The sequence below is a fragment of the Rana temporaria genome, chromosome 13, assembly GCF_905171775.1.
Source record: "Rana temporaria chromosome 13, aRanTem1.1, whole genome shotgun sequence".
NCBI lineage: Eukaryota > Metazoa > Chordata > Amphibia > Anura > Ranidae > Rana > Rana temporaria.
In genome coordinates, this window is record NC_053501.1 from 68,035,296 (window position 1) to 68,053,866 (window position 18,571).

General features: G+C 41.7%; 1 protein-coding gene across 2 annotated transcripts in view; it reads left to right on the forward strand.

Moving 5' to 3' along the window:
• SEC23A (SEC23 homolog A, COPII coat complex component) overlaps positions 1 to 18,571 on the forward strand; it is a 153,175-nt gene that overhangs the window by 24,386 nt on the left and 110,218 nt on the right. Inside the window, exons 6-9 of one of the 2 annotated variants that reach the window (XM_040333500.1) lie at positions 7,873 to 7,952; positions 10,199 to 10,234; positions 11,129 to 11,273; positions 11,553 to 11,711. In XM_040333500.1, the coding sequence (XP_040189434.1) occupies positions 7,873 to 7,952; positions 10,199 to 10,234; positions 11,129 to 11,273; positions 11,553 to 11,711 (420 nt within the window). The remainder of the gene's footprint in view (positions 1 to 7,872; positions 7,953 to 10,198; positions 10,235 to 11,128; positions 11,274 to 11,552; positions 11,712 to 18,571) is intronic. The other variant, XM_040333501.1, reaches the window with a different exon arrangement.

An 18,571-nucleotide genomic window follows, 5' to 3' on the forward strand; every position in this document is an offset into this window, starting at 1 on the left:
ACATATCCAGGTGTTAGAATGGCCAAGTCAAAGTCCAGACCTGAATCCAATCGAGAATCTGTGGAAAGAACTGAAAACTGCTGTTCACAAACGCTCTCCATCCAACCTCACTGAGCTCGAGCGGTTTTGCAAGGAGGAATGGGCAAAAATGTCAGTCTCTCGATGTGCAAAACTGATGGAGACATACCCCAAGCGACTTATAGCTGTAATCGCAGCAAAAGGTGGCGCTACAAAGTATTAACTTAAGGGGGCTGAATAATTTTGCACGCCCAATTTTTCAGTTTTTTATTTGTTAAAGTTTGAAATATCCCATAAATTTCGTTCCACTTCATGATTGTGTCCCACTTGTTGATTCTTCAAAAAAAAATTACAGTTTTATATCTTTATGTTTGAAGCCTGAAATGTGGCAAAAGGTCGCAAAGTTCAAGGGGGCCGAATACTTTCGCAAGGCACTGTATATTTGACCACTCGTAACTGGTAAGCCCCCTCCCCCTTTACACTGGGGTGGTGTGCGTTTTTTTTAAAAGCTTTTGGGTATCCACTTTTGTCGTCCTTTGGTGTATTCAGAGAGAATCGCTGTCCTCTTGGCTGTTGATTGAGACTTTATGCATTATATTGGTTTTTGCACGCATTTGTTTTTTTACCTATATTGTTTTTTTTTATACATATTTGTTTTGGATTCATATAACGTATTTTTAAATGTGGTTGCTTTAACAGCAACATAATGTTTCTGTTCACTATTTTTGCCTGTATTAAACATTTGACTGGTATAGTAGTTTGTATGGAGGATCCTGAGTCATGCACACGTATGAAGAAAAAGCATGTATTGCAAGTTGTGTTTATAGATTTGTCTGTGTGAGGAGATTGTGAGATGGCACATTCAGTTGCCATTGGACATTGAAAACAGCAGGATAGGCTGAGACTTTGGACTTTGCTGATCAGTGAAACTTAGTAAGATTACTCAGTTCAAGCAGCTTTGTTCAGACTTCCTCTATGTGCCGTAGGCTTTCAGTGTCATATTCTCTGATTTCCAAATCACCTGAGGACTTTGTTCCTTCCTTCCTTTAGAAATGGGAGTGAGATTTAGACATGGTTCTAAACCTTGTGCAGAGACATCGGGTTCTTTACTTTGCCCACCGGTCTTCCCTGTCCAGCAGATACCAGGAAGCAGGATAAAAACTTTTGACCCGCTGATATAGGACCCCTGTACTCTTCCATAGGTTCTGCTCCACTGTTTCTCCATTGTGTTGGTGATGCCAAAAAGAACCAGGCACGTTGTTGCATATTTTTTTGGTCGTGCCCTATCGTAAACCCTTCTGGGAATGCGCCCAGAGACATTTTTACTAAACCTCACCCCACTTTCGAGATGTAGGTACAAGAGATCCCTTCTGATCCACCTGCTTAATGCAACAAAGGTGTGCCTCCCAAAAAAAAGGAAACGCACTGACTCCCTGTCGATTGGTCAATGGATAGCTGTGGTTAACAGGATCAATGATATGGAACACCTTACAGCAGCCATGAAACGTAAGGAGGAAAAATTCTGCAAAACGTGGCATTATTGGCACAACTTTCAGTGTTTATGAGATTATGCTTCGTACCTTTCCCCTTTATTTTTATGGGCTCAGGCCCAGTAGTGATTTTTCGGTATGCTTTGGCTACTTGGGCGAGTGCCAGCCCATGCACCAATTCCTTGCTTTTCCTCTTCCCTTTTCTCTTTTCATACCCATCCCTCCCTGATCCCCCTTCTATGTCCTAATTTAGGTTTTATAGAAAATAAAAAGAAACCACATGGGTCGGACCCCTGTTTATCCACTAGTATTACATGTTCCTGCATTGTATGTTCTAGGGGCCTTGTTCGGAACTAACGTTTTCCAAGTAATTGGATTCCCAATGGTAACAGAATTAAACAAGATGACATGGTTCCAAATGGGAATTGACATACCTCGGATTGCGAGTAACACGGTTAACAATCGTTTCGCAATAAGAGCATTTTTTTTTTAATGCTGACTCGGTTTGCGAGTGTTGTCTTGCAGGATTTAAGACTCTGCGGTGTGCAGTACCGCAGTTGGCCAGAGGTGCGGAGCCGATAGGAGCGGTTCGGAAGTACTCCGTTCCTGAGCCTTTCCGAGGGTTTCTAAGTTCAGCCGAGCTGTCCTTGAGTATTTCCAAGGCTCTCCAAGCGCCCCTGCCCACCTCTGCCCCTGCCCACCTCTGGCCACATACGGTATTGCATGTCATAGAAGTCAATGCAGAACAAATTATTTTCGTTTCCATTGACTTCTATGGAGAAACTCACTTTAATGTGCGAGTGATTTGGATTGCGAGCATTCTCCTGGAACTGATTATGCTTGTAATCCAAAATACCACTGTATTTCATTGTTTATTACTGTTAAATGCTTTATGAAGGTTTCTGATCCGCCTAACTGCAAATATACATCATTGCTTTGACGTTAGTTAGGGTTAGGGGGTCTGGCTTACAGATGCAAGTGGTCCCAGTGGTGAGATCACTTCTATACGCCGTGTGAGATGTGACGCCCCCCTCTGCTTGGCTCTAAGCCCTTGGAGGATCGGAGCAGCGTCTGACGTCACTTACTGTTCTCGGGCATAAACAAAGGCTTTTTTTTTCCCTTAAAGGCGAAATGTCATTATCTGTAAAAATGCTTTGCTTTTAAAGGTAATAAGAGATCTGGGGTCTTTGACTCCAGATCTATCAATAAAGAGGACCTGTCATGTATATTTGTATCCGATACTGAGCATTTGCACGAGTACTTGTTCTTGCACAAATACTCCTGATGCCTTATCTGATACCTCTGAGAGACGGGCTGAGTCAGAGGCTGCGGAACTCAGCGGGCGGAGTCAGCGCTACCTATCAGTGCCAGCCATCAGTCAGTGCCCATTAGTCAAACTGTCACATGACATTAAAAAAAAGTATCGGTATCGGCGAGTACTTGGAAAAAAAGTATTGGTATTTGTCTTAAAGTGGTATCGGGACAACTCTAATTAGAAGGGATGTTTACATTCCTTTTTAAAGGAATAAATGTGATTAATAGGGGTGCAACGGATCAAAAAACTCACGGATCGGATCGATCCTCGGATCAGGAGTCACGGATCGGATCATTTTCGGATCAGTAAAAAAAAAAAAAACACACAAGACAAACAAAAGTTTTGTTAAATTACTCTTAAATGTTCACCATTGCCCCCCACTCGCCGAGTCACCATCATCACCATCACTGTTCCAGTCCAACATTGCCCCCACACTAGTAAAACTAACACTGTAATTGCCATTTTTCCCACTGTAATAATAGGCTATTACTATTATTAGTAATAATAGTAATAGCCTATTATTACAGTGGGAAAAATGGCAATTACAGTGTTACTGTTTTACTAGTGTGGGGGCAATGTTGGCTATTATTAATAGCCATAGCCAACATTGCCCCCACACTAGTAAAACAGTAACACTGTAATTGCCATTTTTCCCACTGTAATATAATATTCATAGCCAACATTGCCCCCACACTAAACAGTAACACACTTGTATAGCCATTTTTCCCATAGCCAACTCACTGTACTGATGTACTGTACTCGTCCGTCTCACTGTACTGTACTCAGGTTGCAATGTTAAATGCAGAGTCCGCGCGCTCTTTCAGAATAGAGAAGATACACGAGCAGAGGGAGGGGTGATGATGTCATCGCGCACCGCCGCCGAGTGTACCAAGATGGCCGACCGCCCTGGAGCTAGGCCGAAGCCGTGGTCTTTCCTAAGGCCGCGGCGGCGGTGCATTCCGCGGATCGCATACTGTGCCGATCCGAACAGGTCGACCCGTTCGGATCGCGGATCGGGCACGATCCGTTGCACCCCTAGTGATTAACCACTTTACCAACGGGCCAATTTTGGCACTTCTCTCCTTCATGTAAAAATCTAAAAATTTTTGCTAGAAAATTAATCAGAACCCCCAAACATTATATATATATTTTTTTAGCAGACAACCTAGGGAATAAAATGGCGGTCATTGCAACTTTTTTTTCTCGCACGTTATTTGTGCAATCATTTTTCAAACGCCTTTTTTTGGGAAAAAAAAACGGTTTCATGAATTAAAAAATAACAAAACAGTAAAGTTAGCCCGATTTTTTTTGTATAATGTGAAAGATGATGTTACGCCGAGTAAATAGATACCTAACATGTTACGCTTTAAAATTGTGCACACTCATGGAATGGCGCCAAACCTTAGTACCTAAAAATCTTCATAGGTGACGCTTTAACATTTTTTACAGGTTACTATTTTTGAGTTACAGAGGAGGTCTAGAATTGTTGCTCTCGCTCTAACGCACGCAACGATACCTCACATGTGGGGTTTGAACGGCGTTTCCATATGTGAGCGGGACCTGCATGCGTGTTCGCTTCTGTGCACGAGATAACGGGGACAGGGGCGTTTTGAAAAAAAAAAATATTTATTTTAATTTTACTTCATTCTTTTTATTTTTGCACTTTTTTTTTTAATTTTTTTTTAATCACTTTTATTCCTATTACAATGAATGTAAACATCCCTTGTAATAGGAATCAGTGTGACAGGTCCTCTTTATGGAGAGATGTGGCGTCAATAAGACCCCACATATCTCCTCCAGGCTTACAAGCATGAAATCTGTGAAAAAGAAATCACCGATCTCATGCCGACATCCGCGATTGCGGATTTTACTTCCGGGTAATCACCGCACAAAGCCGAGGACGTCCCAGGGACGTCCTCGGTGGTCAAGGGGTTAAAAATAAAAATAAAGGAACAGTGTAAAATAAATAAGAAAAAGTCGTGCCCGCATATGTAAACGGTGTTCAAATCACACACGTGAGGGATCGCAGCAATCGTTGGAGCAAAAGCAATAATCCTTGTGCAAGAACTTTAAAGCATGATATGTTGGGTATCTATTTACTCTCCATAACATCATCTATAGATTTACCTCCTTTGCGATACGGCACTGTGTTATTTTAACCACTTGAGATCCGCGCTATAGACAAAAGACGTCCACAGCGCGGCTCTCAAGTGCCGAGTGGACGTCTTTGGACGTCCTTTTAAGTGCATTACCCGCGCGCGCCACTGGGTGGCGCGCAGCGGGTAAACGCTGTCCCGGCGCATCGCTGAAGAGCCGATGCGTGTACCTGGTGGCCGCGATGTCCGCCGGGTACACGCGATCGGCGGGAACACAGCAGGTGACAGCAGGGACGTGGAGCTCTGTGTGTAAACAGAGCTCCACGTGCTGTCAGAGGAGAGGAGACCGATCTGTGTCCCTTGTACATAGGGATACAGCATCAGTTACCTCCCCCAGTCACCCCCCTCCCCCCACACAGTTAGAACACACCCAGGATACACATTTAACCCCTTCCCTGCCAGTCACATTTATACAGTAATTAGTGCATTTTTATAGCACTGCTCGCTGTATAAATGTGAATGGTCCCAAATTTGTGTCAAAAGTGTCCGATACGTCCGCCACAATATCGCAGTCCCAATAAAAATCGCAAATCGCCGCCATTACTAGTAAAATAATAAAAAAAATCATAATTCTGTCCCCTATTTTGTAGGCGCTATAACTTTTGCGCAAACCAGTCGCTTATTGCGTTTTTTTTTTTTTTTTTTTTGCAAAAATACGTAGAAAAATACGTATCGGCCTTAACTGAGGAAAAAAATATATTTTTTTTTAAAAAATTGGGATATTTATTATAGCAACAAGTAAATATATATATATTTTTTTAAATTGTCGCTCTTTTTTTGTTTATAGCGCAAAAAATAAAAACCGCAGAGGTGATCAAATACCACCAAAATAAAGCTCTATTTGTGGGGAAAAAGGGACGTCAATTTTGTTTGGGAGCCACGTCGCACGACCACGCAAATGTCAGTTAAAGCGACACAGTGCCGGAAGCTGAAATTTCGCCTGGGCACGAAGGGGGTTTATGTGCCCAGTAAGCAAGTGGTTAACTGACAATTTCACCCAAACAACATCGATATCCTTTTTTTCCCACAAATAGAGCTTTCTTTTGGTGATATTCGATCACCTCTGTGGTTTTTGTTTTTTGTGCTATAAACAAAAAAAAGAGCATCAATGTTGAAAATAAGTAATAATATTTTTTACTTTCTGCTATAAAACATATCCAATAAAAATATGTAAAAAAATTAATTTCTTCATCAATTTAGGGCAATTTGCATTCTTCTACATATTTTTGGTAAAAAAAATCCTTATTAGCGTATATTGATTGGTTTACGCAAAAGTTATTGCATCTATAAACTATGGGATAGATTTAGGGACTTTTTTTTTTTTTTTTTTTAACTAGTAATGGCGGCGATCAGTGATTTTTAGTGGGACTGCGACATTGCGGACAAATTGAACATGAAGTTGCACTTTTTGGGGACAGTGGCTCCAATACAGTGATCGGTGCTAAAAAAACAAAATGCACTGATCACTGTATAAATTACACTGGCAGGGAAGGGGTTAATATTGGGGACAATTAAAGGGTTAAATGTGTTCCCTGGGTGTGTTTACTAACTGTGTGGGGGATGCTGACACTGGACAAAGAGAGAGATCTGTGTTCCTGATTTCTAGTCCCACATCTCTCACTTTGTTTACATAGGCAGACCGCCGTTCTGTCTTTCCCGAGAATGATCACGGGTGGCCAGCAGCTGCCGCGGCCCCGCTATATCCAATCACAGCGGGAGGGAGTCGCATGCACGCACCATACCAGGGAGCGTGGACAACGTACAGGTACGTTGTTTCGTGCAACCGGGCCGCCCTGCCACAGTATATGTTATACTGCTAAATAGAGTACCATGTTTCCCCGAAAATAAGCCCGGGTCTTATATTCATTTTGGCAACCTAAAACACTCAAGGGCTTATTTTCGGGGGATGTCTTATTTTTTTTACGGTATGTTCAATGATCTTAAAGTGGTTGTAATGCAAAAAAAAACATCTTTTTTTCTTTAAAGCATAATAGAATGCATAGTGCTTCTGCTGTGTCAATTATCCATCTCCTATGTCCCCTGTCTTCTCCCCCCTCCCTCTCCCCCCTCCCTCTCCCTGTCAGATCAGGACCTAAAAAGCTTCTTAAAATCCATCCTTAAAGAATTATGCAATTACATTTAAAGGAATTGTGCCGATGTGGGGTGCAGTGTGTCTCCCTATGTAATGGTTTTGTGGGCAATACCTTTTTTGCAGCTGACCTGGCGGTCGCATGGTCTCCCTTGGGCTCTTCTCTGTTCCGGGATCTCCGCTCTGCTCCGTGCACTGAAAGGGAAGGCCGCAGGCGTCGGGTGGGAGGAGAGCGGAGGACGGGGGAGCCGCTGTCCCGCTGGCATCTGTGTGCTGAGGAGGTAGAGGCTGCGGGCATTGGGCGCGAGGAGAGCGAAGGGGGGAGCCGCTGTCCCGCAGGTATCTGTCTGCTCCGTGCACTGGGGAGGGGGGGCTGCGGGCATCGGGCGGGAGGGGAGAAGAGGGGGGGAGCCGCTGTCCCGCTGGCATCTGTCCACGCTCCATGCGTTGAGGAGGGGGGGCTGCGGGAATCGGGCGGGAGGAGAGCAGAGGTGGGAAGCCGCTGTCTCACTGGCGTTGGCCCGCTCCATGAACTGGGGGGGGGGGGGGGGGCGGCTGTCAGCCAGGAGGAGAGGAGATGACCTCCGGCAATCATTCTGCAAGGTGGATTATGGTTAAAAAAAATAATAATTTTTTACTAGGGCTTATTTTCGGGGTAGGGTTTATATTGCAGCCCTTCCCGAGAATCATGCTAAGTCTTATTATTGGGGTAGGTCTTATTTTCGGGGAAACACGGTATATGTTCAGCTTAATGTCCATCAGGCATTGGTTTTTAGAATGATTGAATGTCATTTTGTTTTTCAGGAAATGTTATCACTTACAAAGACTCCTGCTGCTCAGCCAGGACGTGGACCACAGATTCAGCAGCCCCCTGCATCTAACAGGTATGAGCAGTATAATGCTGAGAGATAGAGACCTGATATTCAACTGTGATTGAGCAGTGGATATTGGAGAAGTCTTTTAAAAAACTGTTCTGTGGGATCCACTTGCTCAGCGGGGGATCGCTCTGCTGATCCCTGCTCAGCAGGCGGATGACAGGTCCGTCTCCGCTTACTGAGCAGTGCGCTTCTCTCTGGGGAGATCGGATAAAACGAACCGCTTGTGCGTCTTCATCTGAACATATTCGATCCACCAGACAGATGGAAAATAGGACCTCCATCCATCTGGTTTTGGCGGATCGGAGAGCAGCAAGTGTTAGCGGACATATCACTGCTGACATCCGCCGCTCCAGAGAGAATAGAGTGTCCGATCAAGTCTGCCTGAAAAACTGACAGGCGGACCTGATTGGACAGCCCGTGTGAAAGGACCCCAATATTAAATATAAATGTAAAAATTATTTTTTAAAGGTTTTTGTGCATAATGACATTTTTTAAACTGTCATGTCATGTTGGTTTTTCTTAAAAAATTAGAATTTAGTAGCTACAAAAACGATAGCTGCCGACTTTTAATAATCCCACTCTCGCCTATCCACGGATCCAGCACCTTCCTCACTCGGGCCAAATACTTCACTGGTCTTCAGTCCCCGGCACCAGTAACTGGGGGCAGCCAGCTGTGAAGCCGTAAGCAGTCACGCTGCACATTGTAAACGGTACCACAGCCTTCTGGGACCTGTGACATGTCCCGAAAGGTTGCAGTCAGGGAGGAGAACTTCCGCTTGGATCGCCTAGGCCAGGGGTCTGCTCACTATGGCCCTTCTGTTGTTCAGGAACTACAATTCCCATCATGCCTAGTCATGTCTGCGATTGTCCCATAGTTTTACAATGCCTCATGGATGCAGAGAAACCGCATCCAATTCGCATAGGTGTGAACCCAGCCTTAGTGTTTTTTTATTGTCCACAGTGGGGATGGTGTTTTCAGAGTGATGTGCGGTATGATCAGATGGAAAAAGTGGGAGATTCCTCCATCCACACAGTTTAGCGTACATGGAGAAATCTGTTGCACTTTTTCCATCTGTACATAGAAAATCTGCAGATAATCTATAGGTGTATGGCCAGCTTTAGTTTTCCGCTACACATAGCATTTTTGTTTTTAGGCCAAAAAGTAAAATTTTGGTCTTATCTGACCAGAACACCTTCTTCCACATGTTTGCTGTGTCCCTCACATGGCCTCTTGCAAACTGAAAACAGGACTTCTTATGGCTTTCTTTCAACAATTCCTTTCTTCTTGCCGCTCTTCCATAAAGGCCAGATTTGTGGAGTGCACGACTAATAGTTGTCCTGTGGACAGATTCTCCCACCTGAGGTGTGGATCTCTGAAGCTCCTCCAGAGTTACCATGGGCCTCTTGGCTGCTTCTCTGATTAATGCTCTCCTTGCCCAGCCTGTTAGTTTAGGTGGATGGCCATTTCATGGTAGGTTTGCAGTTGTGCCATACTCTTTCCATTTTCAGATGATGGATCGAACAGTGCTCCGTGAGATGTTCAAAGCTTGGGATATTTTTTATAACTTATACCTGATTCAAACTTCTCCACAACTTTATCCCTGACCTGTCTGGTGTGTTTCTTGGCCTTCATGATGCTGTTTGTTCACTAAGGTTCTCTAACAAAACTTCACAGAACAGCTGTATTTATACTGAGATTAAATTACACACAGGTGGACTCTATTTACTGTATTGGTGAATTCTGAATGCAATTGGTTCCACTTTTAGTTAGGGGTATCAGAGTAAAAGGGGACTGAATACAAATGCAAGTCACGCATTTTTCAGATATTTATTTGTAAGCAAAATTAGAAAAACTTTTTATAATTTTCCTGCCACTTTTGTTGTGTTCTATCACATAAAATCCCAATAAAATACATTTAGGTTTTTGTTTGTAACCTGACAAAATGTGGAAAATGTCAAGGGGTATGAATACTTTTTCAAGGCACTGTGTGGCCAGCCTTAAGCTCACCATACACTATACAATCTCATTGTACAATCCTTTAGATCTACCATCATATATGTAGTGAAAGGGCCTGCCTGATGAGATATAGATTGGTTGCAAAAATTAGGTGTGTCCTCCTATTATATTGTTTTGTTAAGATTGTGAAGAGGTTGTGCAGTTAGATTGTATTTTGTGTGGCCATCATTAGGGTAACTCTGAAGCAGTAAATCGTTATGTCTCATTTGATGGTTTTGTTTCATTTCTCAAATAGGACTCCATGTGGACTTGCTGCCACCTCAATTGAGAGGTTGTTTTTCATACATTTTCCTGTATTAGATTTATTTGTTCTTGCATTCCCAACAGCAATCACCCTTTCGTTTATTCATCAATACCGCCTTTAAAGTGTTTGTTAACCCAAAAAAACAAAACAAAAAAAGATCCTGTTCCCTTTAAGCATGTTATACAGCACAGTGCTAGTGCTGTCTAATTTGGCCCCCTGTATCACCTAACCTGGGTGATCCTGCCTGGCTATACCCTTCCCCCCTCTGCCTGGCTATACCCTCCCCCCTCCAAACTGACCACGGTATATCATGGCTGCTGAGCCCTGACACTGTGGTCAGTTTACGTGCCTCCATCAACTGTAGCCCTGCTCTCTCCTTCTCTGTGCTCTCCCCTCCTCCCCTCCCTGCCTGTTTGCTCTTGTCCCTGCACCCCCTCCCCTCCTGATGCTCAAATAACTTTTCTTGTCCTATATAATCCTCGCTGTGTCCTAATGATAGGTGCTCTGTCTGTGTTTAATAATAAAAAAAAAAGCCTCCTATACCCTATTCCAGAGCAGCTCCCTGAGATCACGTGACCGGCCGTCTCTCTCTTTCTCTCCTCCCAGCTGACCTCAGTGGGGGAATCTCAGCCCCGCCCGCTGCAGCTGTCAGACAGGGACAGGAGAGAGCTGGCCGTTCACATGAGCGCAGGAAACCGCTCTGAAATATGGTAACCGGGAGATCCTGTTTTTAGGAAACAAGGAGGATTATATAAAGTAGTGAAAGTAGGTTAACAACCACTTTAAGCTGAACCCTCCATCCTTCTACACTATTGAAGCATTCTAGAATATCAACTGACCCCTGTAGTTTTTTAAACTTTCATTATTAATGTTAAGATCTTGTGCATGCTAACTAGTAATTTGTTTGCTATTCATTTTTAGATTTTTACAGCCAGTTCAAAAAATTGATATGAATCTTACGGACCTTTTGGGAGAGCTCCAGCGAGATCCATGGCCTGTCCCGCAGAGCAAGAGACCTTTAAGATCCTCAGGGGCGGCACTTTCTATTGCAGTTGGACTTCTTGAGGTAACAATAAAATTCTCCAGTCATCTATGCATGAAATTTGTACTTCTGAGTGAGTGCACATTATGAGTTGTGCTGTACTTTGTTATAGGTTTGTAGTAATGTAAGTTATTCTATGGAACGTGCATATTTTAAATACAGGTTGCACTGTCTGCAAACTATGTTATGGGTAATAAGGAAAATTTAACTTATCAAGCTATTAATAATTTTGGTCTAGTTGTCAATGATGGCAAGAGAAAGGAAGGATTATATTTGTACTTATTTGTGTTTATTTTGAAACAGTGCACCTTTCCTAATACCGGGGCTAGGATTATGATGTTCATTGGAGGACCAGCCACACAAGGCCCTGGTATGGTTGTGGGGGATGATCTGAAGACTCCCATTCGTTCTTGGCATGATATTGAAAAGGACAATGCAAAGTATGTGAAAAAGGCAACAAAGGTGAGTCCTACTGAGCTTTTGTCATTTCTTGCAGTTTGGTGTCTGAGCAGGAATGGGGAGGAAGGTATAACACAGGCATTAGTAGAAAATCATTATACTGAAAGATCAAAATAATTTATTGTCACGATCTTACACATTCTTAAGTCTTATGAAAAACTGCCGCTTTTTTAAACAAGGCTCTTTCCCATTTGTAACACGTGGGGCTAATTCAAGAAGATTAAAGTAGAGCTATAGGCAAAGACTATAGACATAGACTTTTATATTAGTTTTAGTTTTAGTAACAAGCCGTTTCCTGTGACATCCAATCGGCTTGCTTCATTTTCCTAGTGCAGTGTGGTTGTTTATGTGCTGCAGCTCCATTTTTACCCCAGGTTTCTTGGCTCAGGTTTTCATAAACCCCTTGGAATTTTGTTTTGATGGGCATCCGCTCCACATTTGCCCCTGTTCTCATAAAGCAGCTGCCTGGCCCTGAATGCAGACCTGTGTTGGGTTCCAAGACAATGATGAAACTGATAGTTCTGATAACAGAACAATGTGATACCAACACATGCAACTTCACAATAGTTTTTTTTTTGTAACGCTTGTAATTTTGCAAAAATGTTCCTCCTTTTACATTAGACATGAAAAGTTGTTATGCACAATATTTACAATTTTTTTTTGTGAAATTCAATTATGCAGTGTGGTCTGTCTGACTGGATTACCATCCTGGCCAAACAGAATTGCCAAACCAATGGTACTGTATGTTATTTATACAGTGTGTTTCAAAAAGAGTGACCCGATTTCAAATAGTTACATTTTAATAATGAGAATGTGTTACAGTTACATAACAAATTACAAACTATTAAGCAAGTCCTCAGGTGTCACTCACCATGTTATAAATGCTCTATGTGCCCTTGACCTGCTGCATGGATAACCTCAAGACAATAGCTGCATTTGTTCCCAACGTGTCTGAGCGTGTTTTCTTCCAAAGAAGTTACTGCAGCCGTGATTCTGTTTTTGAGCTCATCCTAGTCAGCGAGTAATGGTGGAACATAAGCACTAAAACCTGTGCAGGAGGACTGCAACAGATAACTTCTAGGCTGTATTACACAAACTTAGTAGAAGAGCAGTCTAAATATGTGGACATCATTTTATTTAAACCTTTTTCAGAGACAAATTTCAGAGACAATAGGAGTCTATGGAATATGTCGCAGAATATCCATAAAACTAAAAAGATAGGGGGAAAAGAAACCCCAAGAAGAGATTACGTTTTTTAGCCCCTCGCTCCTGGGTAAAATGGAAAGCACCGACATCAAAGTGAACAAAAGACTGTGGGGCCTTACAGGGGGTCCTCTCGCGAATGCCAAGGCTCCCAAACCGCATTGTGGCGTGCTGCCTTGTCTGCCGGGTGCGCTGTGAGAGATTCCATAATCTCCACATTCTTAATCTTGGCGTAAAGCTCAATGGAGGGTGGTGGTGCTTGTTGCTTCCAATGAATCAAGCATCTAGCTGCCGTTAGGATGTCAGATGTTAATTTCTTAGCTAGTCTGAATAACCTGGGAAGAAGCAACCCTAATAAAAAGATTTTTGGACTGTGGGGTTTGTCCAGATCAAACAATTGCTGAATAAGATCAGAATAAGATAAGAATCGAGCGCCAATACGATGACAGAAGAGGACATTGCCAATAAATGTGCGACGGCAGCGCCAACAGCGACCTGAAGCTGAGGGGTATATGCCATGTAGGTGAGCTGCAGTCATGTACCAAAAGAAAAGCACCTTGTACATATCCTCTTTATAAAGAATACATATAGAGCTTTTAGCTGTTTGAGACCATATCGTCCTCCACTGCTCTGTGGAAAATTCTTCCCCAAGGGCCTGCTCCCATTTGAGCATATACTTATATTTACCCTGAGTATCCACATTATACTCATTTAATAATTTATAGATATCGGAGATTAGGCCTTTTTGAGAAGGACCAGCTAGGACTATTATCTCAAACGGAGTCAGTTTGGAGAATTGGAGATTAGGAGTGAAAGATAAAGCGTAATGGTGTATTTAAAGATATCCAAAAATGCTCTGCCGGGCAAATCATGTTTCTTCAAAGGGTAGAAGTGTGCACGATATGGGGTCAACTAGGTGGCCAAAATTTAAATACATTTCTCGCTAACCAAGGGGAAATCATTTGGTGGGTGTGTCTTGCATCCTGGGATTATAGTGGAAGACTGTCATTAAAGAGTCTTCAGATTGGAGGGAGTATTTAGGTTTCAGCTGTCTCCAAAGACTGCGTAACAACGCCATAGAGGTCAAAGGCATTAACACATCTGCATTCCACAATAAGTTATTTTGGTGGATTGGGGCCAACTACAATTTCTCTATTTCAGTCCAATGAATATACAACGGTAAAGTAACCCACAAGGCTATTGCTTTCAATTGTACTGCATAATGGTATCGTATGAGATTCGGAAAGGCCAGACTCCTATCATTTTTAGAGGACTGATTGGGCTATCCTATGCAGTTTATGGTTCCAATTAAAATTAAAATTCTAATTCACATAAAATTTGAAGGCTTTGGGGGTGTTTCAGGGGTATGGGAATTGGCAGGGTCAGGAAACAATACAGAATCTTAGGGCAAAGTAGTAATTTTAATTGATTCTAAATGAACGAGGCAAGATATTCAGTAGTGCCTCCATTTAGCTAAAAGGGATCTTATGGACGCAAAGAGGGGTTTAAAATGAGCCCCATAGAGAGAGTCCTATTGCAGTGTAATATGGATCCCCAGGTAAAGTGGCACTTGACCCATAACAACTTGATAAAATATAATGTTCTTTAGGAAAGTACATACATTTAACAGCTTAAAAAAACAGTTACATTCCTGTCAAACCGTCAAATGGCTGGTGTCGTAACTGATCACCATGGCAGTTACAGAAACAGCTTCCTTGACTTTAGAATAAGGAGTGTTTATTTTTGCTTTAAGGCTGTCTGCAACGAAGCACCTGCAGAACAGGGGGACACAGTGGGGTTTATTTACTAAAGTTAGAGAGTGCAAAATCAGTTTCACCTCTGCATAGAAACCAATCAGCTTCCAGGTTTTATTGCCAAAGCTTAATTGAACAAGCTGAAGTTAGAAGCTGATTGGCTGCCATGCAGAGCTGCACCAGATTCTGAGTGCTACAGCTTTAGTAAATCTCCCCCATTGTCTTACTGGATTTTTAACAGTATAGTCACTTATTTTTAATGTTGTACATAGCTATACCTGCAAAATGGGCCAGCCTGAAGTAATCTAGCAGGACTTAAAGTAGAGGTTCACCCGAAAAGTAAATTTTTAACCTTAGATTGATGCTCATTTTGTCAAGGGGGTAGCTTTTTTAAAATCTAAGCAGTACTTACCTTTTTAGAGAGCGATCTTCTCCGCCGCTTCCGGGCGTTCCTATTTGATTGACAGGCTTCCGACAGTCGCATACATCGCTTCACGATTTTCCGAAAGTAGCCGAACGTCGGTGCACAGGCGCCGTATAGAGCCGCACCGACGTTCGGCTTCTTTCGGCTACTCGTAATGCGATGTATGCGACCGTCGGAAGCCTGTCGGAAGACTGTCAATCAAATAGGAACGCCCAGTCCCGAAGACCATACCCGGAAGCGGCGGAGAAGATCGCTCTCTAAAACGGTAAGTACTGCTTAGATTTAAAAAAAACTACCCGATTCCCCTTGACAAAATGAGCATTAATCTTGACAAAATGAGCATTAATCTAAGGTTAAAACATTTTTTTCGGGTGAACTCCGCTTTAATTTTCTGACTAAAGTTCCACTTTAATGGCGGTAGATTTCCACGCATAAGGAAAAGATCCCGAAAGATACTGTACCTCAAGGGAAGAGATATTGAGTGGTAAAGCTTCTGATTTAGAGAAATGGACCTTCTATTTAGACAAGGCACTGAACTCATCTAGTAGTTTGTGAAGATTGGGGAGGGTGATTCAAGGCTGTGTCAATGTCCGGAGGATGTCGTCTGCAAATAACCAACATTTTTAACTCTCTGCCGCTAACCAAGACCCTATGAACGTTGGGATCATGGCGGATCTGGGCTGCAAGAGGTTAAATACACAGAGAGAATAATAAAGGAGAAAGTGGACAACCCTGCCTCATCCCATTAGAAATGGTAAAGGGAGGGGAGGTGGCAAACAGAGTTTTAATACAGGCTAAATTAGCCTTATTACAAGTGTTTAATCGCTAGTAAAGACCCCCGGAAGCCCAGGTATTCAAGGGTTGTAAAAGAGGAACGGCCTGTTAAAGGCCTTCTCGGCATCTAAACTAAGTAGAAGGCCTCAGGTTTTTTTCTATTGATAATATTTACTAGATTATTGACCCTTCTTGTGTTGTCACCTGCTTGCTTCCAAGGGACAAAGCCCACCTGATGTTTAATAAGGGTAGAACCCCATTAGGCCGAAAAGAAGGTAATTTTGTAAAGATTTTCAGATCTGAATTTTGTAAGGCTATGGGCCTATAAGATATGGTCCTTGTCTGGTATAGGTATAAGGGTGAGGTATGAGCCTAGCATATCCCTCGGAATCCCCCCTCCCGTATAAATCCATTAAATAAACGGGTCATATGTGGTAAGAGAATGGGTAAAAAGGCCTTATAATACTTGTAAGGCAGACCATCTGGACTTGGAGCCTTTAGGTTTGGTAGGTAGTACAGCTTTCATTCATTGACGGTAAGTGGTTGTGAAAAATATAACATTTTAAAATCGGGTCATTCTTTTTGAAACACACTGTATTCGTGCTTTTGTTTTTTGCCTAGAATTTTATTTTGAAATTGAGATTCTTTTTATAAAAATAATTTTCTGCGGCACAAGGACTAATTCTATAAAATAAACTGAGCATGTTAATGGACATAGCGTGAATTGCAAGTAGGTGGCAATATATCCCAGAGTACCGGTAATGCAGTATTCTAATAAAACAAGTTCATGGCAATCAGAATATGCTAAATAGGGATGCACCATGATAAAGAAATATGAACCACACTGCAGTGACACACGTAGGATCCACTGTTTACCTCATTACGGAATTAATTTGATTATAGTTCTGGATTGGGATAAATTAGTGTTAATAAAATAACATAGGGACCCCCCCCCCCCCCTTCCTTCCCGTTCTTCAATATTTTCCTCATCCATGGTACAATCAATGTAATAATGTTTTTATATGTACCCTGTTTTCTTTTGAAAACCACTGAAAAAAAAAAAACATTGGAACAAAAGCTTGGCCAGAGAAAACAGAAGCTTAACCACTTGCCTCCCAAGCCACTTCTGACACTTCTCTCCTGTAGGTAAAAATACATATTTTTTTATACAAAAATTACTCCGGACCCCCCCCAAACATTTTATTTATTTTTATATAATGTGTGTGTGTGTAGTATAATATATATATTTTTAGGAGAGGCCATAGGGAATAAAATGGCGGATGTTGCAACCTTTTATGTCACACAGTATTTGCGCAGCAATTTTTAAAACACAATTTTATGGGGAAAAAACATTCAGGAATAAAACACAATGTATTTGTATAATGTGAAAGATGATGTTTCACCGAGTAAATGGATACCTAACATGTCATTCTTTTACCAATACAATATTCTCACAGCATTTTCACCCCTTTCCTGCCCAGGCCAATTTTCAGCTTTCAGTGCTGTAACATTTTGAATGACAATTGACAAAGAGTGACAATTTTGAAAAAAACACAATATTTTTTACTAATTGCTATAATAAATATCCCAATTAAAAAAAAAAAAATATATATATATATATATATATATATATATATATATATATATATATATATATATATATATATATATATATATATATATATATATATTCTACATATTTTTGGTAAAAAAAAAAATCGCAATAAGCATATATTGATTGGTTTGCGCAAAAGTTATAGCGCCTACAAAATAGATCATTGATTTATGGGGTATGGCGGTGATCTGCGATTTGTTTTTTTTATGACTGTGACTTTGCGGCGGACAGATCGGACACTTTTGACACTATTTTGGGACCATTGACATTTAATCAGAAATCAGTGCTATAAATATGCACGTGACAACTCCTTCCCTGCCATGGCAGCTACAGGGAAGTTATGATTTTTTTTTATCAACAAATCAACCCACATATAAATGATGTAATGGGCCAATACATGTGGTTAATGACATTTAAAGTCCATGAGCGTGTCCTTTGTAAGACCAACCCCCATATTAACCGCATGGAGTCAGAGTGAATAATGACATGTATATCAAACGTCAGATATAACTAGAAAACTCCCAGGGAGAGGTACCTCTGTCATCACATATGGCACTTGGGTAGCTTATAGCATGGCAACTTCTGCCCTTCCTTTGTTGGCAGTTAGACAGTGACACAGTAGAATTCCTCCAACTATGTGGTATGTAATACACCATTGCCCAATGTGGGAGCCATCCGTTTAAATCAAAAGAGGAATGTCCAAGCCATATAACACTCAAATAGTAAGTGTACTTGGCCATTCTTGTGGTTCTTGAAAGATCCAAGCTGTACTTGTAACAAATGGTAGTTTAGAAGTCCATATCTATAGGGATCTTTTGTCCCTTAGAAGAATCAAGTAAATAGTACAGTATCCCAAAAGCTGCCAACATGGGAGTAAGGCTAGAAGCCTGACCGGTTTCCCTGGTCACGCCGGCTGCTTCAGAGGCAATTGTGTTTATGGAGCCGTACAATAATGATTGGGGAATAAAACTTTCTTTTGAACTGAGTTCTAATAAGGTGCATTTTCTAGGTTGGTTATTCAGAAGTATAGTGAACACTTTCTCACAAATAAATGTTTTAAACAAATTGACCAAAATGGTTATATACCTCAAGG